Below are 25,563 nucleotides of genomic sequence, written 5' to 3'. Positions count from 1 at the left end.
TTCTAAACATCTTACAGAAGAGAACACTCAGAGTGTTTCCATCTAATGCCGAACATGCTCAGTACAGAACTAGGTCATTGAACAATAGACTGAACAGCAATCAGCACTCTACTGCTGCATAATGCATTAAGTATAACATGCAGAAACCATTCCCGGAGCTGGAAGCTGCTATTTCATGTCTGTAAATTCAAGCTGACATGACATTTAATATTGTTTCATAGTAATGAACAACAAGGTTTCATTCATTCATAAGCACAACACAAAGCCAAGTTTGAGTCAGGAGAGTAGTAAAGAGACGAGAGGGGGACATGCGCTGTGTTTCTGCAGACAAGAACACCATATTAATGATGGTCAATGAGCTCCTCTGCTACTGATCCGGAGAGCTGCAGAGGGAGTGTTCACTATGATGCTTCAGACTCCTACTCCTAGAAGAACTGGTGAACAAGTAAAACAGCTCTGGGTTTTCCCTCCTAAAGCAGCAGGGGTATTTAACTTTGCTGGCACCGTGGCTGGCTAGGAGTGATGTCCTCCTTTTTAGTTCCCAGAAAATCACTGTTGAAATTCTGAGACAAAATAGTAGTATCAATCGTTATCTGGTTGGCCTGCTTTGAAATACTTGTTTTTGAAATCCTTGTGCATAAAATTCTGATTTGTATTTCCCCAGGAATGCCAATGTAAACTATGATCTCTAAATGAGAAAATTCCTCTCCCATTAAATTTAGCCGTTTATTTCAATAGGAACTGCTCTTTCAGGTTTTTGCATTGTTGGCTCAACCCTCTCTATTGCGTTCTTTTTAGATTACTGGAGCAAATCCAACAGAGCGAAGATATGCACAGAAGCTCTGGCAGGTTCCCTGTCACAGGTTTCCTTTCCCTACAGGTACTGTGGTCTAGATGCTGTAAGGGCTGTCCGTGTCACAAACAGCTTTCAACGGAATCTTCCTGAAAGATTTTCAGAGTCCATGTTGGTCAGAAATAATATTTTTGAATTCACCTTTTGCCCATTAAGTAAGATAGAAACTGGAAGGAAATGGTGGCTGTTTTGGAAACTAGAATAAACCTCTGATTATTTGTTCCTCTAGGAAAGAACGCGCTTTGAGAATCTGGGACCCCAGTTAACGGGAAAGTCAAATGAAGATGGAAAACTGGGCCCAGGTGTCATCGACCTTACTCGGCCAGAAGATGCAGAGGGTGAGTGGCTTTTCTCTAGCTCTTTTCTGCTGCTCCATGTGTTTCCAAAGGTGTGTCTGAGCTAGATATAGGATCTTTATAGTTTTTCATAGGAGTCATCAGCTAGATTTCTTAGGCAAAGCAAAGGAAATGTTACTATTTAACTACGTATGTTATGTTGTGCATTATAGTAGAAGACTTTAAGAAGCAGCTAGATCTTACATTACTGAATACTTAGCAATCCAAGTACTTCAAGTTACCATCAAAGTTTTAAAATGAAAGGATCCTCTACATTTCAATGAACAGCAGAATTCTGTGTTTCATCCATCTCACTGCATTTGCATTTAAAAAGGGAAAACATACAAAGGAGGACTTTTAAACATTATTTTATCTTTCATTGACAAGTAATAATTGTATACATTTATGGGGTATAAAGTGATTTTGATACATATATACATTGTGGAATGATCAAATCAGAGTATTTAGCATATCCAAATCAAGTGATTCCCAGGTACAATCAAACCATTTTGGGGATTAAATGATAGTTTGCAGCAGTTTTAGCATAAACTTAATAATTGCTTGGGGAAGGCCCAGTCTGTGCCTATGCAGTAACCATTACTAACATCTTTCAGAAGTCTGGGTAGAAAGACCAGCCTTCCTCTCAGAATATTTACCCACACCAATATCAATGCCTGTTCACTTCTCTTCCCTTTTTGTTTGTTTGTTTTAAATGCACAGCAGCACATCAGCAGAAATTGCTCCCCAGAGTCTGGGTACAATTTATGGGTTAGGTCAGCACTTCAGTAGTAATGTTGCCTGGTTATTTACTGTGTCATCACAGAGTAGAGACTGGTTTTCCCGTTAGCTGTTCCTTTGGCAGAATCTGTCCCACCAGTCAGGGAAGATTAATTTGTTCTCTTCAGAGTAACATGATACTTCACCCATCTCAGGTCCCAGCTAAAGTCCTTCTTTAGCTTAAGGGGAAGAATCTCACTAGTATCCCTTTAACTGGCAGGGTTTCTTCCAGGACCCTAATCCCTTGAAAACACATGAAGACACTTCATAGCAGCATCTAAACTGGGCATGGCTTCTAGTGAGAGCCTGGGGCCATCCCAGGCAGCCCAGAAATCCCTGGAATGAGGACTCAGAGATGAGTAGTATTAGACATTAGGAAGCCCTTCAGAAAGTTTTCAGAATGATAATTTTTCATACTAGTAGGAAAGACTAATGTTTGATGATAGTTTGGGAGACAAGGTGTTAAAATAAATTCTGATTAGGATGTGTATGTGTATATGGGAGTAAAGAGGGAGGGAGGGAGGGGAAGAGAAGAGAAAGGAAAGAAAGGAACAAGGAAGAGGGAAGATAGGTAGGAAGGGAGGCATAAAGAGGACTCAAAATATGCTTGCTGTCTTCCTTGAAGAATGTCCATCAACAGCCCGATATTTTCATAGGCACTTAAAAGTGCAGGTTTTCCACTGATAAGGGTTGAGGTTCCTCTACCTAGGAAGCCAGGAAGTCCAAATGATGTTACTTACACAGTTAACCATCTGACTGCAACACAGAAATTGTGGCTGATCTAAAAGCCTGTGTGGAAGCACTTCAGATCTGGCCCATCTCAATTTTATTGGGAGACGGTACTGTAGAGTACCTAAATTGTTGACCATATGTAATGAAATAAATATTTTTCATTACTTTGGAGTATTCAGTCTGTTTATTTGACAACAGACTGGTCGTTACAGAGCTCTATCACCTTACCTGTGCTGTCAAAGACTTTTCTCAATTTGTCATTCACCTTTTTTCATTTGCTTCCTTAACTGCATATTTGGTGTAAATATAGTCAGTTATCTCTCTGTAATGTCATTATCTAGTTAGTGATATCATGTGCTTGGTAAGTTAAAAATCATGGTCTGAGTTATTAACTATATAAAAGGAAAAAGTTAAAAATTTAACTCTAGAGAAACATACTGTATATAAATATTTTTGGATATTCTATTCAATGCCTAGATTGTCTAGATTCAAACCAATTTCCCTGGTTGTTTTGTTTTTAGAAAACATTTTTATCAAGCGTTTATATACTAGAGAATATGTTAAGCTTTTTACCCCCATTTTCTTATTTAATCCTTATACACATTGTGAAGAAGGTATTACTTTTTCCGTTTTACAGGTGAGAAAACTGAGGCTGAGAATAATTAAATTACTCACTATGAGCCACATATTAAGGTTAGAGCTGAGATTCTCTCAAGCAGCCTGCCATACTGCCCCCTACTGTATATGTAGAAACACATGGTCCCTTCTTTTTTCTGAACAAACTCCTTGTGACCTTCCTCAGTACAGCCCATTTCCTCTGCCCTAAATATAGCAAGTCATGCCATATGCCAGCTCTCATGTTACTCCGTCACACATAGCAGCAGTGCCTGATGAGTGTCATCGTAGAAGGGCTGTAGTGGCCCAGGAGCTTAAGGAGCATGTGAAAACCTCCCTTCAGAAGCTTGCCCAGAAGTTGCCATTGAGACCTCATGTGCTTTTGGGGGTTCATGAATGGAGTCAAGTTACCTGTTCTAATACCGACCGAAGTGCAGTGCTTCTGTGAGGACTGCTAGCATGGGTAGCAGCCTTCTGCTGACTTAAGGATGTATCCTGGCATCTGTTCAAGGCTGAGCTGATTGCAAAGTCTGCTGGAGTTACACTTCATATTAAAGTCAGAGTAGATAACAGGTACACATGATACTTTCTCTACTTTGTTCCTTCATATTTCCCTTAACAGTAAGATTAAGAAGAAACTAAAGTATCAGAATAACTAAAAAAATTATTTGCTCCTTCACTTAGTCTTTGGTCTAAAAAAACAACCAGCCAACATTTCTTGAGTGCCTACCATGTGCCAGCCCCTAAACTAGACTTAGAACAAACGATGGGAAGCAAAGCAGAGATGTCCTTGACCTCTTTAAACATATGGTCTAGTGAGGAAAGACAGAAGATTAAAAGGGAAATATGTACACACATAATTATCATGGAGAAAAGCGCTAAGAAGATCAGGACTTCTTTGTGCTCTATAGAGGATTCGGAGTGAGAGCTCCTTAGCGGGGCTGAGTTGATAGGTAACTACTGTGCCTCTGGCCCAGATGTCTTCTCCCTCAGTCCAGACAGGTTTCCTCTGGCTTTGAAACAGCAATTTTAAGGGGCTATGCCCTCCCTCCACATCTACCCCATCCTCCTGTGGGGCTTCTGAAGTGACGAAAGTAAGCCAACCCGGAAGATGAGGCCCTGCTTCCACCAGGCTTCCCAGAAAAATGTCTGTCAGCCATGAAAATGACAGTATCACTTAGTAAGCAACTTGTAGACATGCTTCATAGCCCTGAGCCTGGAGACAGTGAGGAAAAGGTCACCAAAAGAGGCAGCTGTGGATGTGTATTAACCACTCATCAAAATCATATGACAAAACCATAGGCAAGGAAAACAGAAATTAAAAATATAAAAGGCAAATGCCTTCAAAATTTTATTTTTAAAGTCCAGCTGTTATTTGGCTTGAATGTGACAAGACAGCATTTCTTGTTCACCATGATATTTATAAAACTACAAATTCACTGGTGCCGGGGACTTAGGAAACATGTTTAAGGTTGTGTTATACTTTGAAGCAGTTGAAGTCTTAACATGTATTGAGTATACATAATTTGTTAGCTCGTATGTAGGACATGTAAGGAAGAGAGGGCTTGATTAGTTGAGTCTGTCACCATATAATTAAGAATAGTGAACAGCTGTTGAACTTTTTATGGACTTTTCGTATGGCATTGCCCCTTTTCTTATTCTGCTTAGGCAAGAGTGCAATTCTTATTCCAGCTCTCCTAATTTCAAGGTTGCCTATAGACCAGAAAGAGTTCTAGCCTGTTTAATGGGAGATTTGAGTTGAAGTTCCTTTGCCAAACGACTAAAAACAAGAACCTCTGGGCTTAAGTTTCTTTATCTTTTAAAAGAGGTACGTTGGATTTGACTTCATCTAAGGTCCTTTCCAAGTCTGCGATTATTATTAGAATCTTCATAAAACACTGAGTGAATTTCTTATCAGAAAGATGATCTATCTATCATAGGTTCCATTTAGGGATTTTTTTAGAGAAGTAAAAGAGGAGAGTAATGGCTTAGAGGTTGTATTTGTGCCACTTGCTGAATTGAGTTTTCATGTTCCTTGAGCTTTCCTTTTTGTTAATGAGAAGATCTCTCCAGTAGTATTTCCCAATTACCTTCACAGATGGGCTCCCTCCTCTTTCTCTCGGCTCACCTTTTCTCCAGCAACAATAGTTGAGACTCAGCTTTTTAAATATATTCTTTTCCATCCTGTTTCTTTTTTCTCTTATACCTGGGGTTTTTAAAGGGATACTTTTCTTTTGTTTCTGTTTTGCTGTATGGTTTGTTTAAGAAAACATTCTTCTAACACCTTTAAAACAATTTTCACATCAATTACTCTGTCCCAGCCTTATTGAGAGGTTGTACCTCATTTTGATTTGGGGCATAGTGAAAGATAAGCCTAGCATTTATGGATGAGCTCTGAAAGGGATTATCTTTGGCCAGACTGTTGGACCCTGCATCAGAACTGGAATGATGTGCTGTCCTCCATGTATTAAAACTTTGCATTGAATCAAATGGAAATAGATATGTGTACCAAGAATACCCTCTTTTGGGACTACTGCACTCACATTTCTTCAGAAGCATTATATAGATTTATACTGAATTTGTGAACTGGAACACAGCCAAGATGACATTACCCTTCTGAAGCTTTATTTGTGTGTGTGTGTGTGTGTGTGTGTGTGTGTGTGTGTGTGTACCTCCATTTGCTTCTAAGTTTTATATCTCAGGATAGTTTTATTATTTTCAGCTTAAGCTCTTTGTTTAAGACAAATAGCAGAGATTGCAATAGTTCTTCTTTTCTTTAAAACGCACTGCTTAATATGAATACCCTCTCTTAAAAATCCTGCTCATTCTTTGATCCACATACTTGGAAAGTGTTGAAGTTTTCCTCATTCCCCTACCCTTCCTAGATCCTTATTCCTGGTAGAAAAGATTGACTCTATGATACATGACTCATTCAAGGCAGCAGAGGCAAACTGTAGCCTAATGTGGGGTGGGGTTTAAGTGCTATAACTGCATAAAGATCATTAGTTCAAGCCTACCAGAATGCAGTGCCTTACATTGCAACTCTTGGATTCTCAAATTTGAAATAAAGGAGAGAGGTCATCAAATCTGTAATTCAGGCCAAGAAATCACTTCTCTTATCCCTGACAAGTAGTTGTTTTACATTTGTTCAAATGTCTCTGAGAGTCTGAAGACAGAATACTGACCACTTCTTGAGAGGCTCATCCTCATTCAATTAGCTGTTTGTTAACAATTTATAACTAAAATTTGCCTCACTTTCTTGTAACTTCTACCCATTGGTTCCAGTCTGATTTCTAGACCCTAGCAATAAAACTTATCATTTCTTCATTTGACATGCCTTCAGATATTTGCTTAAGGGCTAGAAGACTTAAATTCTGGTTGTTCCATCCTTGGCAAGTCATTTTCTTCCGCTAAATTTTCTCATCTGTCAATGAGGAAGTTGGTCTAGATGGATTCTAGTTGACAGTTTTTTAAACTTTATTATTTTACTGCTATATAATTGAAGCCATTCACCTTCAAGGCTACTAGAATATAATAAGTATCAATTAGGGATGATGCAATAATAAAAATAAATACAATTATTGTGTAATTATATCAGAGATGATATACCTTTGCCCAAGAAGGTATCCAACTGCTAGATACCAGGAATAAAAGATGAGAAATTATACATGTAAAAAGATAAAACTCAGGTAAATCAGAGGGAACATTAACTAGAACTATGCTGTGGGCGTATGAGTCTGGCTTTCCATACCTACCCAAAATGGTGTCCAGGCATTTCAGAGAAATGAATAGGCAATTGCGTCTCTATAGAACCGGCAGACTGTTGACTGAAGCCAGGATGGGTGGTGAGGAAGGCCTAAGACCTGGTGAAAAGGAGTAACAGCCACAGAGGCTGGGATATAAGCAGAGTCCACAAAGCCCTGGGCTCTGGACTAACTCTGTTGTATGAGTATCACAAAAATGTATTTTACTGTGGATATAAACAGTTTTAGAGGATCCTGTGCACCAGTTTATATCAGCACTATATATAAAGTGCAGCTCTCTTAAACAAGCAAATAAACTTCTCTTAAAGAAATATATTTGCTGTGTCTTAAAAGCTCCCAAATAACTTTTAATGTTGGTAGAAAACAATTTCCATTGAACCCTCCGAGTGATGTATAGTCCTGATGGGGCAAGATAGTGAAATGTCAAGATTCTTGTATAACTCCATCTCCTAATACTCCATAAAAGGAACTCAACCTGCTGCTTATTGTTGCTTAGGATCGAAAGCCCAATCAAAGACCCAGCCTCTCTTTAGTGAGGAATCTAGCCCTACCAGATAGCTGGTTTCTCATTGGGCTGCCTTTTCTAAAGAAGTGTCAATGGCAGTATGAATAATTATCTCAAAAAGATCTACTTTTCTGACTGAATATTCTTTACCCTGGGGAAGAAATGCCAGTCTACGTCATTACTGAATCGCATAGAAATATAGTCTGCTGTCTGTATCTGCAAGTTCTGCATCTGTAGATTCAATCGACAGTAGAAAAAAAAAATTCACACAAAAAAATGGCTGGTTGTGTCTGTACTGAACATGTACAGACTTTTTCCATGTGATTATTTCCTAAACAATGCCATGTAACAACTATTTACATAGTATTTACATTGTATAAGGTAACATAAGTAATCTAGAGATTGTTTCAGGTATGTGGGAGGATATGTGCAGGGATTACACCATTTTATATAAGGGACTTGGGCATCTGAGGATTTTGGTATCTGTAGGGGGTCCTGGAACTAATCTCTCTCAGATACTGAGTAATGACTGTACTTCTCCAGCTTGCTACAGCAACTGAGCAATGAAAGATTAATACTATCTACCATGAAAATTAGACCCAAGACAAGAATAGCTAGCATATGTTCCTGATGGGACTGCAAAATCAGTCCTCGCTTCCTCAGCGGTATGTATGTCTGCTTCACATAAACCAGCACATTAGATTAAACCCTGACTGATAGAGTTCTGTCTGACATATTTGGACTGACTGTAGCTTTTGAGATTGTGGACCTTGCCCAGATTCTTCTTTCCTGGCAGTAAGAGCCACTTGACTTTCTACCTGCAGGCTGTGGAATTCAGCCTAACCTAAGGTAATGGGATTTAATGAGCATCAGGCTAGTTATGAATGTGCTTTAAATTCTCTCTGTTTAAGGTCAGGATTTGAATTGAGACCAAACTTTGACCAACTGGCCCTTTCCTGCTCTTCAAGTTCTGATAACTGTGTTTCAAACTTTTTCCAAAGAGTCAGTACCCACCCAGTCCTCCCCCAGTTTCTGTTACTGACTTCCTATCTTTTCTTAACCAAGGTCTTCTTATACAGTCATGCACCACTTAATGACATTTAAGTCAATGATGGCCCACATATATGATGGTGGTCCTATAAGAGTACAGGACCGTATTTTTTCTGTACACTGTCTGTGTTTAAATATGTTTAAACAAATTACACAAATACTTACCGTTGTGTTGCCATTGCCTACAGTATTCAGTACAGTAACATGCTGTATGTGTTTGTAGTCTAGGAGCGATGGACTATACCAGATAGCCTAGGTGTACAGTAGACTATACCATCTAGGTTTGGTAAGTACATTCTATGATGTTTGCACAATGACAGAATTGCCCAAGGATTCATTTAAGGTATCCTCATCGTTAAGCAATGCATGACTGTTTTTGAATGTCTCTTTCTAGATTGCTCTTCTTATTTTGTTCTGCTTTTCTATCCCTGCCTGTACTCATTTATCTGCTGTCTATTTTCTACCTCTTTAGAGGTGGGTCTCTATAGACTGAATCTCCGGTGCTAGGAACCAGGTCTTTCTAACCAGGATCTGTCCCTACTTATGGCCTCCAAATCTTCAGTTTTACCCATATGTTCAACCAAGTTATAATGTACTGATTATCTCTTATATACACCATACTGTTATGGGCATGGAGGGAAAGGTTTTTTAAAAAATATAGACCACATTATATTCTTCAAGAGCTAGTAATGTAGTTGGGATTACAAGCTTATTACACATAAAAAGCAAAGCAGTTTAAGGTATTAAATGTTCAAGTACATCATTAAAGAAACAGAAAAGGCTACTATTTAGAGGAGGAAGCTGCAGTGCTTTGTGGACAGCAATGGTTCTGGAAAACCTGATAGAAGTGTGGCTGGAGATAAGCCTAGGTTTGGATAAGCAAAAAGAAGAGGAAAATCTTTCAGCTGAGGGAATAATCTAAGCAGACACAGACATTAAGCAGATAGACTTTCATAGGAAAACTCCAGAAGGGAAGAATCATCTTTTTCATCTTTGTCTTCTCCACCAAGCCCAACACAAAGCCTTGCACATACTTGCAATTAATAAATATTTGTTGAATTGAGTATGTTACAGAAATAGATGGGTGACATATTAAGGAGGGCCTTGATTACCAGGCTGAGAAATTTGGACTTTACCACCAAATAGATATGCATTAACCTTTAATCATTCAAGACTGATTTAGACTAGAGAGGTTAAGAATAATGGAAATGCAGTAGTTAGGTTGCTTTTGGAGATCTGTAAGTCTCTTTATTCCTCTGCTCTCTTTAATATTATTTCAGAGAGGATGTTCAAGTAGATATCTTTCCATGTTATAACACGAGAAAGCTTAGCTGGTGTTAGGTGAGTTTTCATTCAAACTCATACTAGAAATAACTCCTTTCCTCCTCTCCTCCTGGATGCCAATAAGTAGGATTTTCACTGTCTACTGTGACTGATCGATGCCTTACAGATCAGTCTTGTACTTTTGCCTCTCACTTAGGAGTGCAGTTTTTCTTTTTAATTGTTTTTGTTCAATGGGTATTTACACCTGAGACATAATGATGCCAAAGTTAGGTCATAGTACCAGAGGGGAAAGGTTATGTAAGAATGCATCGTCATTTGCTATATACTATAAACTGCCACATTTAGGAATAGGCTATGGCACGTAACTCTGAACAAAAATGTAATATCCCAAGTCTCAGACCTGGAAAAAAGCATTTCATAAGCAATATGTTCAATCATTTTAAATTTATATTAGAAATGCAAATTGAAGCTTACTGGTATCAATATATGTATATGTATTTTTTACTTTGGTGATGGAGAAGTTGCTCATGGTGTTTCAATATAAGCTGACTCTTCTGTGGGAAGGTTGATCCTACATAGGGACAAAATGTAACAGGATAATAGCTGCTCCATGCTGGACAGCTACAGACCTGTTCGTGGAGAAGAAGAAAAACAATTGTCAAATGTCCCTGAAACTTCATTGCCCTCCATTTATTTTAATTCCATAGTCAATAATTCAAATCCTTTGTAATTCCAATGAGTCCTTTATTTAAAAAAAAAGCTGATCTGTAGGTTCACAAGATAATGGTCTCTCTTCTGGCTCTGTATGAGCAGTATGGTCTGACTTCTGTTCCCATATATGGGAACTGCGGAGATGTGAGATGGTCTTTCTTGGTTGAGCCCTATGCCTAGTCATTGTATTTTAGTCTGTATCATAGAGAACCTTTTGAAATATATTTTTAGCAGTTGGGAAGAAAAGAGGCTCCATTAAGGAATAAATTGCATTTTTCAGTTAACTTGCGAGTTTATTTAGTAACTCCCTGAAGAGTAGAATGTAAAATATAGCAAACATCACCCAGGTATGAGGAAAGTCTACAAAGGGAACACATATGAGTTAAGTACCTGCTATGTTCTTGGTACTGGAATAAGCATTCTACTACTTCTGTTGCCATTATTACTGCTACCTATTTCTAAAAGGAACTACTGCTTAGTGAATAGGTACTGGGTTCCAGTCACTGTGCTAGGAAATTTACATGTATGCCTATTTATTTCTCACAAAGATGCTGCAAGGTAGAAATTATTAGTTCTCTTTTATAGAGAAATGAAACTACAGTTTAGAGAAAGAAAATAATTTATCCAAGGCTACTTAGCTAGGAAAGATCAGATCAACAATTCAAACCTAGATCTGTCTATATGGCATCTGAGCCATGCTGTCTCCTGTTTTTCTCCAAGATGAGCAACTAAATTGGTTGCCTTTGTTGGATTAGCTTTTTCCTATAGTTTTCATTAAAAAGCAGAAAATTTTAATTAGAAATGGAAACTGAAAGTTGTTTTAATCCCTTAAACCACAGAAATATTAGGCACTTTTCAAATACTTTCACCAGTTCTCAGGGTGAAGAAGTATTGGTGGCCCATCAGATTGGATTGATCTCTAAAATCCTTGAGTGATCTCCTTTCAGTACTGTTCATTCCTTAACCCTAACCTTAAAAAAATAGTTTCTGCTGCTCCCATAATCTGCATTTTCCATTCTAATGAAAGACAGATTCCAGCCAGTTAAATTAATCATGTTAGGAGTTTTAAAAGCTAAGTTTGGATGCCATTGAAACAACTCAGCTGACCATTGAAGAAATTCATTCTGATGGAAAGTGTGAAATTTGAGATAGTTACATTTGAGTGCCCGTTGTGATTTTGCCATTTATTAACTGTGAAACTTGGACAATTTTGATCTCTCTAAATCTCAAAGTTTCCTCATTTGGAATGAGGAGTATGGATTAGGTAATCTTTAACATCCCTCTCCTGTTAGAGTTCTCTAATTCAGTGAGTGTATTTTATCTATTTTATAATGAATCTGATATTTAACGAAAGTCCTAATGTATGCTTACTTGACTGCATATATATATATATGCACACACCCTACATCATTAGAATAGTTTTCAGATTTAATATTTCCAAAAGTCTCAGACATGCCTTACCATCCTTCCAAGGTTTTTCTAGAAGTAGGGAGGCTGACATCTCAAAACGGTACAGTATGGCTAGTCAATCAAAGAAAGTAAGATTGGAACCAATAATCTGTGAGTCCCACACAACAACTATGGGTACATTTTTCACATCAAAATTATTCTTATTTTATAGATGTTTCAAGAAAGGACACTTAACAGAATATAAGAAATAAAATTAAATTTCTACAAGATCTGATTTCAGAAATTCCCAGGTTCTAATAGAACATGTGGGCATTAGAGACTCACTCTAAAATTCTCACTGTTGAAGATGTCCACTGTACTGTACTAGTAAGCATTTGAGTATTTACCTTATGCCATCCTGGCTACTAGACCCTGGGGATAAGGGTAGCAGCTAAAGATAAGACACAATGCAGTTACCACTGTTTCGGGGTACATAGTCTAGAAAAGAAAGTAGGTACATAAAACTGGTAATTTGGATAAAATATGGCAAATGTTAAGATGGAGGTACACATAGGGTGCCACCTGTCAGAGCCTAGGCTACTTATTCTAACCTGGCAACCAGGTAAGACTTTCATGGGATAAATAATCCCTGAGACGAGTCTTCAATAATGAGTGATTGCAAGATGGCCAGGTAATTTCAGGAAAGGAGGGAGAAAACTCAGATTCCTAGTATGTACATACTCAACACAGCGTGTAGAGAACTGGAAGTAGTTCAGTGTTATAACACAAAAAATGTTCCAAGCAGAGTAGCCAGAGCTGGTACTGGAGCCATAGTCAGAGGGCCAGGTCACAGAGAGCCATCCGTACTGTACTAAGGAGTGTGAACTTCATCTTGTGGGCATGAGGGAGCCATTGAAGTGTTTTAAATATAGCAGTGGCCTAGCCCGAATTGCATTTGTGACAGATCATTCTGGCTGAAATTAGGAGGAGGTATTTAAGTGGAGGTTAAAGGATTTAAAACTGGGTGTAAGAATATCAGCCGGAAGGCTAGTTTTTATAATAGTCCAGCAAAGATAGTGAAGGCTAAGGCAATTGATAAAGATTGAAATGAGAGAATGAATTTAGTAGTATCTTTGTTAACTAACTCCTGAGACCTGCTTCATCTTGCTTTGCACTTCTTAATGTCACGTAGAGTGTATGACAGGAGCTAGAGTTAGATAAAGCCAAAAGCTGCTGAACAACACGAATTATTCAGTCTACCAGCTTTTTACCAGTCTCTTTATTCTCCAAGGGCATCTTCTTGAACCTAAGCCCAGTTGTCCTGAAAACTGGTTCAAACTTAAATGATGCCTTTTTACCTGGGCTCAACAGCTTGTAAGCCCTCCTCCTATGTATAAATACAGCATATAGATAATAAGCGGAATATTTGATGCTCTATGCTACCTTCAGGTCATTAAAATAAAGAATATAAGTTATCCCAGCTGCCCTGGGATTCTGTAGTTGAAATAAGATAAAGGACTCTGTTTAGCTATCTGTGTAAAGTAAATATAACTTGAGAATTTTTTAAAAAGTAAACACAGGCATCAAAACTGAAAGAAAGAGACTCTTGAAAATACAGACTGGTATATCACTGATTAGAATTTCCTTCATTTTGCAAAGCCACCAGCCACATGCATCAGCTCACCACAAAGTCATTAAGCCTTTTTAAGCTCAGATGAAAAACATTAACAAATACCACAAAAGGCTTTAGTATAGCCCCTTTGTTCATTCACATATGGCACTTTATAACTCCTGCGCCACTCCGGTCGTGTGTTTGTTTAAGCTGCCTCCATCAGGCTGGTCCTGAAAGAACAAAAGACATCTTGAGCAATCCTAAGCAGGAAATGGGCTAATCTAAACATGGTTTGTGACACTTTAAGTAGAATAGAAAGGGGAGGGATTGATTAGTCATTAATGTCCAATTGGCTCCATATGGATGTTGCAATAATAAAGCCCTTTTTCAGAGCAGTAGCAGAGTTATTGAATTAGAGGTTTATGTTTCCTCAGAGCTGACCTTAGGGAATTCCCTTTGGTTCCTCTTGTTGATCTTTTAAAGAGAATGGAGTTTCTAATAGAAAAAAAAATAGAAGTCTTATCCACAATAACACTTGCTCATAATCCTGTAACCAAGGAATGCATTAATTTAGCATTGTTTTAATCCTAGCTATAATTTTAGTCCTTAGTGCTTTATCTACATGCCCTTGCATCTTTGGTGGGGCAGTATTTCAGAGAACAATTAGACAATGGCATGAACTTCATAACTGGTAATGGGCTCTTCTAATATGCTTAGCTGGGCAGGGAAGTGGCATCCTTAAAGGGGGAAAATAATGTTCCAGCCAAGAAATGGTGGGCTTTGAAATTCAGAGTTGTTTCAGATTGCCGAATAGTGATTGGGGTAGCTTTGGTGAAGGAGTGATGTACTAGGCTGAAAGTCAGAAGATCTCGGTTCTAGATCTGGCTCTGCTTCGTATTATCAGCAAATGGTTAATCAGGGGAAGGTGCTATTATGTCTCTGAGTCTTACTTTCCTCATTCATAAAGTGGGTGAAAAGATATCTGCCTTCCTACTCATTTTAAAAGATTGTAATGAGGACGAAGATAATGTAATTAGTGAAAGCACTTTGTAAATATTATTTTATGCAAAGTTACTTAGTACACCTGGTGTTCCTATCCTAGAAACCGACCTCTGGCCTAGTCTATCAAAAAGGTAAATTGCTCTTTAAAGAAATACTTTGGTACTCTGATTAATGAAATGTTTGTTTCCAGCCGAGAGCAGTGGCTCATCCTGTAACCCCAGCACTTTGGGAGGCCAAGGCAGGCAGATCATTTGAGGCCAGGAGTTCAAGACCAGCCTAGCCAACATGGTGAAACCCTGTCTCTACTAAAAATACGCATACACACAAGATTAGCTGGGCGTGGTGGCTCACGTCTGTAATCCCAGTTACTCAAGAGGCTGAGGCAGGAGAATTGCTTCAACCCAGGAGGCGGAGATTGCAGTAAACCAAGATCACCACACTGCACTCCAGCCTGGGTGACAGAGTGAGACTCTGTCTCAAAAAGTAAAATTAAATTAAATTAAATTAAATTAATAAAAATAAAAAGTTTGTTTCCAAAGTGCCCAGTGGAATTTTTTATGTGTACATTATATATAACTAGGCCTTTCTATTCCTAGCTCTCTCTCTCTCTCTCACACACACACACACACACACACACACACACATTCTCATCCTCTGTCTCTAGTTTATTTGGTGAATTTATTGATCTAGATGGCTTCAATAGTTAAAGTAAATAGGGATTTGTTTTTACTAGGGCTAAAGAACCTTAAGATGAAAACAAAGATATTAAAATTAACTTATGGTCTTCCTCAACATTCAGCAAATGAAGAATTAACACTTTAATTAAAGTACAACAGATAATTCATCTTTTGTTCCTGTACTGTTGGCTCTTGCATATTCACCAATCGCTAGCTCAGAAGAATTGTGTATCCATATTTTGCATTTGTCTTCCTTAAGTCATTTACCTATCAGTAGGTCACTCTTTGCTAATGTATCTAGGTAATTTTTCCAAAAGATACAGAGAACAAAGCATACTCTACACCTCTGGCATTTCTTCTTCTCAGAAGATGAACACATCACTTCCTCACTTCCTTAATAATTAAGGCTCTTGCTCAGCTATGGAATGTATTTTGTCTGCCAAATAAACCACTAGGATAGCCAAATCCTTTTTCTTTTTTTTGCAAGAAGAAATCAAACTTGAAATCCAAGCAGCCTTCCTATAATGAAAGTAAGTTCACATTCTGGCAGAACAGGAATGGTAAGTTAGCAGTAGGTTTCCATAATCATAGACAGACATCTATCAGTCATTACTTCAACACAATGAATTTGACCTCTATTGTATTAAGATAAATTTGGTAGGATAAATATGGTGAAAAATCAAATCTGTGTAGTATTAATACTCTCTTTTCTAATTTCAATCCCCTTCTAAAATTTCATCTTCTACATTTTTGTTTCTAATGCATTCAGTATCATTTTCTCTATTAACCCAAATAAGGGACTATCAGATGTATTATGTCACTCTTCAGAATCCCACAGGAGAAAATCAACTATTCTATTAATAAAATGAAGTAGTCTGAAATACTGTGATTGTCAACAGTTCTGTCAAGGAACCCAATAGTGATACTTATGTCTCTTTCTCTTCATAAGCAATCAATTATAGTTTTTTTGCTGTTCTTAATAATTCATTTTAGTAAATGAGATTATCTTTGAGTTCACAATGGCCTGAATATGCCACCTACTTTTCAGGTCCACAGAAAAAGTAACCTTTCAAAAAAAAGAGCATTTTATTTGTTGGATGGTTGGTTTTCTGCTTTTTTTTGTGGAGTTATTTTGTTGTCATTTTTGCCTTTTTTAAACTAAGGGTTAAAACAGTTTTATTTTGAGTAGTATTCCATTGTATGGATATATCACAATTTGTTCATTCTCCAGTTATTTTCCTTTTTTCTATTATTAATAAAACTGCTGTCATATTCTTATATAAGTCTATTTTTGACAGAAATTTTAATTTGGTTGCTGGGTCATATGCAAATATGCATTTTAATTAGAAGAAATTGCCAGAAAATGATTATGCTGTTTTATACTTTCACCACCAGTATATTAGAGTTACAGTTGCTCCCTATACTTGCCAACATTTAGCACTTAAGCCATTCCAGTGGATGTGAAATGCATCTCACTGTGGTTTCGATTTGCATTTTTCTGATGATTAATGATAGGGAATACCTTTTCATCTGCTTATTGGCCATATCTATATGCTTTTTTGTAAAAATGTTCATTTAAGTCTATTGTCCGTTTTAAAATCAGAGGTTTTTGGTCATTCTTTATGTGTATCCTGGATGCAAGTCAGACATGTGTGTTCTGAATATTTTTTCCAGTATGCGCTTTGACATTTTATTTTTTTAACAATGACTTTTGATAAGCAGAGTTGTAATTTTTATAAAGTTTAATTTAACAGTTTTCTTGTATATTTAGTAATTTGTATGTTGTATCTAAGAGTCTTTTACTTTAAAGTCACTAAATTATTGTCTTACGTATATTTAGAGGAGTGTTATAGTTTTTTCTTTCTTGATTTAAGTCATGATTTATCTCTAATTGTTGGATATAATCTGTGATACAAGATCCAAGACTTTTTTCAAGTGTATCTATCAACTTGTTCAGTGTTTGTTGAAAAAACTATCATTTTCCACTTTAACAGCCTTGATTTTCATTAAGGTAGTTTGAATCCTCTAATTTTCTTCAAGTTTGTTTTAGTTTGTCCTACTGCTTTATTTTTCATATGAATTTTAAAATCAGTTTGTCACCTTAAATGAAAAAACCTTTGGATAATTTTTATTGGAATTTGGTTGAATCTGTAGATAAATTTGAGAACAATAACATTGTAACAATATTGAGTCTTCTGATTAATGAACATGGTATATTCCTCCATTTATTTAGGTCTTTAAGTCACAGATGTTGTATTGTTTTTAGTGTAGATGTCTTGAATAGTTTTATCAGTTAAATTTATTCCCAAGTATTTTATTATCTGATGATACTATATATATAAATTTGAATATTATTTTTTAATTGTTTGCTGCTAGTATAAAGAAATATGATTGATTTCTGTATTTTTTATTGTTTATTGCAATACTGTTAAATTCACTTATTAGTTCTAGTATTTTGTAAATTCCTTAGGATTTTTTATGTAAACAATTATATATGAATAGATGACATTATTTGTTCCCTTATAATTTGTATGCTTTTTATTTTTTTATTTTTTATTTTGTTTTATTTTATTTTTTTGAGATGGAGTCTTGCTCTGTTGCCCAGCCTGGAGTACAGTGGCACGATCTCGGCTCACTGCAGCCTCCTCCCAGTTTCAAGACATTCTCCTGCCTCAGCCTCCTGAGTAGCTGGGATTACAGGCACACGACACCACGCCTGGCTAATTTTTGTATTTTTAGTAGAGCAGGGTTTCACCGTATTGGTCAGGCTGGTCTTGAACTCCTGACCTCATGATCCGCCCACCTTAGCTTCCCAAATTATAAAGCGTGAGCTTTTTATTTTTTGATTGTTGATTAACAGTGGTGAGAGTGGACATGTTTGCCTTGTTGATCATTTTTGGAGAAAGCATTTGGTAGTTCACTATTATGATGTTACCTGTAGGTTTTTCTGAAATGCCCTTTATCAGACTGGGAAAGTTTCCTTTTAATACTAATTTTCTGAGCATTTCCAACATGATTGAGTATTGAATGTTGTCAAAACCATTTTCTGAATCTGTTGTGATTACCATGTGTTTTCTTTCCCTTTGTTCTGTTAATGTAATGAGCTACATTGTCTGGATTTCAAATGTTAAACCAATTTCACGTTACTGAGATAAGTTCTACTTGGTCATGATGTATTATCTATTTTTTACATTTGGCTGGATTCAATTTGTTAACATTTTATTTTAAAATTTTGCACTTATGCTCAAACCTCTGTCAAGGTGTGCTGCCTCATAAACTTATTTAAGAAGTGTTCCGGCCGGGCGCGGTGGCTCAAGCCTGTAATCCCAGCACTTTGGGAGGCCGAGACGGGCGGATCACGAGGTCAGGAGATCGAGACCATCCTGGCTAACACGGTGAAACCCCGTCTCTATTAAGAAATACAAAAAAAAAACTAGCCGGGCGAGGTGGCGGGCGCCTGGCGAGGTGGCGGGCGCCTGTAGTCCCAGCTACTCAGGAGGCTGAGGCCGGAGAATGGCGTGAACCCGGGAGGTGGAGCTTGCAGTGAGCTGAGATCCGGCCACTGCACTCCAGCCTGGGCGACAGAGCGAGACTCCGTCTCAAAAAAAAAAAAAAAAGAAGTGTTCCTTCTTCCTCTACTTTCTTACCTTTATGCAATATTATTCTTATTTTCCTTAAATGTTTGAAAGAACTTACCAGTGAAACCATTCAGGGCTTCAGTTTTCTTTGTGGATAAATTCTTGGTTATAAATTCAATTGATTGATTAGCTATCAGTGTATTCAGATTTTCTATTTATTCTTGAGTGAATTTTGGTAGTTTGTGTCTTTCAACAAATATGTTCATTCTAAGTTGTCAAATTTATTGAAATTAAGTTATTTATAATATTCCCTTTTTATCTTTGTAATATGGATAGTATCTACAGTGAAATCTCCTCTTTCAGTCCAAATACTGGCATTTTTGTCTTCTCTCTTTGTCTGTTGACCCATCTTACTTAGGATTTATTAATTTTGTTGTTCTTTTTAAGTTTATAGCCTTGACTTTGTAAGTTGTCTTTATTGTATCTGTTTTCTGTTTCATTGATTCTTACTCTTTATCTATTCAGAGAAATCACTGACTTTTAATTAGATAATTTGATTTATTTCTGTTTAATATAATTATTAAATTTGTTGGGCTTAGGTCTTACATTTTAGTATTTTTTCACTATTTGTATTTGTTCCCTCAGTTTTTCATCTTCTATTTCTCCTCTTCTGCCTTCCTTTGTGTTAATTGAATCCCTTTTAAGGTCTTTTGTTTGAAGTACTCTGTTGAATTTGTAGCTATACTTCTTTGTATTTTTTACTTTTGTTTGTTTGTTTTTTGTTTTGAGTCAAGGTCTTGTTCCATCACCCAGGCTAGAGTGCCGTGGCCCAGCCTCAACCTCCTGGGCTCAAGCAATCCTCCTACCTCAGCCTCCTGAGTAGCTGGAACTACAGGTGCATGCCGCCACACCTAGCTAATTTTTTAACCTTTTGTAGAGACAGAATCTCAGTATGTTGCCCAGGCTGGTCTTGAAGTCCTGGCCTCACGAGATCCTCCCACCTCTGCCTCCCAAAGTGCTGAAATTGCAGGCATGAACTACCTCGCATGGCCTCTTCGTATTTTTTTAAATTAGTTTTTCTAAGAATTCACTATCAAACCTTAATTGAGTATCCTTACAGTTAAAATTTTATCACTTCATGTAAAATAAAACAAGTTTTAACAATCTAATTCTATTTATACCCTCATCTTTTGTGGTAATATGCTATTGTTCCATATTTTACCTTTTTATATGTTATAAATCCCACAATACAATGTTATATTTTGTATTAAATAGTTCCTTGCCTTTTAAAAACATTAAACAATTAGCTGTTTATTAGTGAAATCCAGAGAAGAAAAAATGATCACAAATCATTTTTGATATTCTTCCTTTCTTTCTGTATATCTGGTTTTTATTGAGTGTTATTTCTTTTCCTCTTGAATAATTTCCTTGAATATCTCTTTTGGTTTTTGTCTGCTGGTAACTCATTCTTTTAGCTTTTAATCATTTGAGAGTATATTTCATAATCATTTTTGAAGCATATGTTCACTGGATAAAACTCTGAATTTATTTCCTTTTTTAGCATTATAAAGATGTTCCATAGTCTACTAGTCTTCATTGTTTCTAGTGAATAATCAGTCCTTATTTGTAATTTTATTTCCCTGTGAGTAATATGTCCCTTTTCTCTGGAATTTTCTCTTTGTCTTTGCTTTTCAGCAGTTTAACTAGTTTCTAGGTGTGGTTTTGTTTGTATTTATTTGGCCTGCATTTCTCTGAATGTTTTAAACCTCTTAGCTGATGTTTCTCACAAAATTCAGGTAATTTTCAGCCAGTCTTTGTCTTCGTTTTATTTATTTATTTTTTATTTTTTGGTCTCTGAGTCACATTTTCCTGCTTGTTTGTACAAGTCACAATTTTTTATTATATATTGTATGTTGTGGATTATCCATTGTAGATACTCTGTATTCTATTATCTTCCTCTGAAAATTTTTAATTTTGGGGGCAGGAAGCAGTTAAATTACCTGCTATACACGTTGAACTTGTGGAAACTTAGTTTTTGCATTGTTAGGGAGAGTCTTTTTTAATTTTGGTTTTAGTCTTAGGGCAAATCCTTAGTCCTGGCATATAGAATTTATTCCTAAGGAGTTGCCCCTCTGGAGTTTCAGTGGAAAGCCCAAGGTGTTTATGAATTCTTGCTAGCTTGATAGGATTCAAATTCAAATTCTGTTTCTCTTGCAAAGGGCATCAGTTGAAATCGCTTTTCAGATTTTCCAGATACACAGCTCTATTTTTTCATTGGGTTCACCTGAGTCTTCTAAATACATGGCAAGTTCAGGGGTCAGCAGCCACTTGTAAGTTCAAACTCTGTCTTCTGACACATTAAGCCAATTAGACTGACTTTCTATTTGCATTCTAGCCACTCCATGCTATGAAGACTAGGAAGTGTCTTCATGGGAAAAACTATGAAAACAGAATTTCAGTTAGTAAAATGCCTTTCATTTTAGGATGGAATCCACTCCAGTTTCGGTTTAGTTTTGGTAGCTCTCAGGAATCTTCAACATCTATGGGGTTTTTTTTTCATATTTTTTTCGGAGTTTGTATTTATTATCTGTTGGAGGATAGGTCTGATATGAGCTATTCTGCCATTACCAGAATTTGATTTTATAATACAACCTTTTGTGCCAATATTTTGCATGTATCACATTAATTCTGTCTGACAAAATGTAAGTTTTAATGGGCCCTTGAAGAGGTAGTTACTTTATTTTTCTCTATTCTTTATTATCAATTCACTGGTAATCATTGAGACTCTTCAGTGGTAATTTCTCATTTAGTTTTCCATTCTGATCTCTTCTGGAACATATTTTTTCCATGTTACTCTTCTGCTTAAAAACCTTAAAAGATTTCTTGGCTTGGCATTCAAGGTGCTTAGCAAATTTGGTCCCTATTTACTTTTCTGGTTTCATCTCTTAGTACTCCCCTCTTTTTTTCATTTTTACATAAACCCAAGCCATCACCAGCTTCTTTTTATTCCCTAAAATTGTTCTTTGCTTTTGTTATAAACTGTGCCTTTGCTCACACTGATTTCCTCGCCCAAAGTAGTTTCATATTCATACCTGCTGGTAAATTATTACTTCTCCTTTAAGATGCCGCTCAAGCACCACTTCAACTCTGAAGCCTCCCTAATATTCATCTCTGTCCACTCCAATTGTGTTAGTAGCTTATTTTCCCTGCTCTAATAGTATGTTTAAATTACCTCTGTTAGCATCATTTGTAATTTTTAATTAATGTGTCTTCTCACATTGGGGACCAAATTCCTTAAAAACAAAGTACATGTATTATCTATCTTTGTATACCCCATCACAATGCTGGGTACATATGAATTGTGTCAGAAGTGTTTATGGAATTAATAGATAAATAAATGATTACTAGGCACATTATAGAATTAACCAGAGTTCCCCTTAGGGATAATTTTATATATGCACAAGCACTCACTCATTCACTCGGATATCCCTTGGAATTTAACCAGGAAGGGGCCTCTCCAGGATTAGTTCAGGACCATTTCCAGAGGCTGTGATGGTGAAACTGGCCTTCTTTCCAACCCACCTGGAAAAACTCAATTTTGTCTTGTCTTTAAATCATTCAAATCACAGCTTTCTGAGGAGATTTTTGCCTTGGCAATTTCTATTTTCTCTCTGCAGATTAACTATCTTTAACTGAAAGTTTGTCTTTACACAAACTGAGATGAAGGATGAATTAACCAATTTGAGCCTTCTAGGGGAAGTTGTACAGAGCAGCCTCTCCTGACGTACAGAGACCTTGCTTTCCCTTGAAGCCTACTGTGGTGCTGTTGATCTCTTGGCCTTTCAGTAACTGTCATTTGAGACTGCTGTTGCTGGCAATTAAAGACTCTTAGGTCAGCTGGAAAGCCGTCTGCAGGTACATAGCTGTGGGTCTAGGCTTCTTCTAACTGCTTTCCATGAAAAAGCATACGCTGAACTCACAAATGACTCCTCTGCTATTAAAAGGAGAAGAAGCTGCCTCATAGAATTATGAGCCATTCCAAGTTCTGGATTCTGATGCAGACTATTGGCTATTTAAGAATGAAATGTTTGGTGTTTTGCACTTAATGATGAATGGAGCAGTATGAAATCATACAATATGCATATTTTTAAAATTAATTATAACAAAGTGAATTTTAGACTTCAGATACACAGATTAATAGTATACCTTTTGAAAACAATTTATAATATGCTATAAAATTTTTCTTATGTGTTTATAAGGGTTTTCCAGGCATGTAGTTTCCATTTTTAAATTTCTGAATTTGTACACACACATACAATCGTAAGTATTTCTACTGTGGCAACAATTCCTTTACCATTTTGTATCAGAAGCAAAGTTTAGGGACACTTAATAAATGTTCTTTTGACTTTGTAGGCTCTAATACTTTCTTAAAATTCTGAATCTAAGCTTAACTCGAACTTAGATTGTAAATTCAAGTAATAGATAAGTTGTCAGCTTTAAATGAAAAAAAGTAATATTGAGAAATGTTTTCTATCAAAATATTTAAGAAATATTCATTGAAAACATCTTTCTGCATAGTACTCATATGGATGCTTCAATGAATTCCATGTAAGTCTTAAATGGCATAGTCACTTCAAAAAGACAGAATAGAGGAAACCCTCAATATGTATTTGTGGGGCATTTGTGGTTTCTATTACTGTATTTTCTGTACATTACCCAGGTGTTAACTCAGATATTATAAATCTAGGGAAGGATAGACTCCCTTTCTAGGATGTTAGTGGTGGTGGTGAAAGCAAAGGTGAGACCACTTTTATATGCAAATTTGATTTGTTATTGTTGTTTTCATTGACTTTCTAATTAAGGAGAGTGACCTCCTGGGCATAATTTGCATAGTCGTAAAATAGCTTTAGAGTACTACGTATTTGGGAGATAGAACAGGAAGGGGGCAAAAATAGGAAGAGTGGGAGAAGGAAAAACAGGAAAACATTTTCCAAGTTAGGATTTTGCAAAGGGATCTGGGCACTGCAATCTGTGTGGTGTTAAAAGTCGCTGCTGTAGTTGATCAGGTATCAGATTTGCTTTAAAAGTAGTTTCAAATGTTGGCCTCCCTGGGTAAATCTCTTCTTCCCAAATCTTGGTTCATCTGATACAACATTTCTAGTTTAGCTTAGGATGTCCCCATCCATTTATGGTTCACTCCTTCTGGAAGAGAGAAGAGGTGACCAGAAAAAAGAGATGTGCACATGATCTAAAGCATTTTCTATTCTTTGCCTTCTTAATTCATGTTTTTGTTCTGTGCACCGTGCTTGAATTTTTCAACTTCTGGAAGCATTTCATGTGAGTCCCAGAAAACTGCTGTGTAATCAATTCCTTATCCTTCAGCTCCTGAAGATAATATGTGATGTAGGAGGAAAAGTAAAGGTCAGTGCAGGGTAGAGGTCAGACTTGAGCTCTGTTCCTCGGAAAAAGGTAGAAATTGGTAAAGTAGAAGAGAGTAGGAAGGATATGTGAAGACTGTGGTATAGCATGAGTGGGAGAGAGATTGGGCATATGTATGGCATATCTGGGAGACTCATTTGGTACCAAGTAGAGAATCTAGAATGTTTATACTAAAGCCAGCATCTAAAAATCCACTATGATCTCTGTCAGTCTTTGGGACAGTAAAACTTCCCATTTACAATGAAATACATATTTTAAATGAAGAAATAAATGGAAGCTGACTATTTGGTTTTGCTAGAGGTGAAGAGAAAGCTACAACAGAAGAAGCAGGTCTCAAATGTTAATCACCTGTGGCATAGCAGTTAACTTAGAATAATATTGAAATGTTTTTGCATCTGACATTCTCCACAAACCTGTCTCCTTTTATGTGAATGCATGTCAGTATATAAATTGCTGAATCCATGTCAGTTGTAAAGTAATGGCACTGAGGGCATCATAAATTACCATGGTGATCCTCAGGAGAAGACACTGTCATATCTGAATGAGTGTTTCACTTCCAGAGTAATGTATGCCTTCATCTGGCCCAGCAGTCAGCATATTGCCCTGTGTTGATGGATATTGTCGGCTGGAAGCTACACTACATTTCACTGCACAATAAACATGGCTGTCAAACCCATATAAAGTGAAATCAATTTATCCTGTATGGTCAGTGCATTTTAAATGAAATTAATGTACTGTGGGTATGGTGGCAGAAAGGTATCATATTAGTTATGCATCTTGGGATCTAAGACTTTTCATGTAAAGGATCATTCTATCTAGTAGGCCGAAAAGAAGGGCTGTTTATAAAATATGTTATTTTTGTACAGTCTTCAGAAAGTAGCCTTTCTGCTCTCCTTCCTGTTTAGAAAAAAATTCATGTTAGCCAATCCCACCCTTTTATACTGTCTTTTGTTTGCAGTAAATGATGACCATATTTGCTAAATAATAGTGCACTATAATGTTGTAATTTATTACTGGCTTTGACACAAACAAATTTCTACTTAACCAAGGTATCTAAAAATAGAGAGGAAGGGCCAGAAATTGATTGAATCATGTTGGTCCTGTATAATAACTTCACTGAGCGGAAAGGATTTACTTTTTCCAGAAAATAGAAAGGTTGATTTTAATGTACATTTTGCTTCTAAACTTCTGGGCATAGGCTTTCCTGTTATGCGGTAGAAGCCTTGTCTGAGGCTATCAG

At 36.8% G+C, this 25,563-nt stretch overlaps 1 protein-coding gene across 33 annotated transcripts in view; it reads left to right on the top strand.

The window, feature by feature from the left end:
* The window catches only part of SOX6 (SRY-box transcription factor 6), a 766,932-nt gene that overhangs the window by 718,119 nt on the left and 23,250 nt on the right, over positions 1-25,563 (top strand). For all 33 annotated transcript variants that reach the window (XM_021926855.2, XM_021926880.2, XM_021926881.2 and 30 more), the window contains one exon: positions 1,083-1,191. In XM_021926855.2, coding sequence (XP_021782547.1) covers positions 1,083-1,191 — 109 coding nt within the window. The remainder of the gene's footprint in view (positions 1-1,082; positions 1,192-25,563) is intronic.

This window comes from Papio anubis, chromosome 12 (assembly GCF_008728515.1).
Source record: "Papio anubis isolate 15944 chromosome 12, Panubis1.0, whole genome shotgun sequence".
Classification (NCBI taxonomy): domain Eukaryota; kingdom Metazoa; phylum Chordata; class Mammalia; order Primates; family Cercopithecidae; genus Papio; species Papio anubis.
The sequence above is the reverse complement of the archived record's forward strand: the minus strand, read 5'-3'. Positions and strand labels throughout refer to the sequence as shown.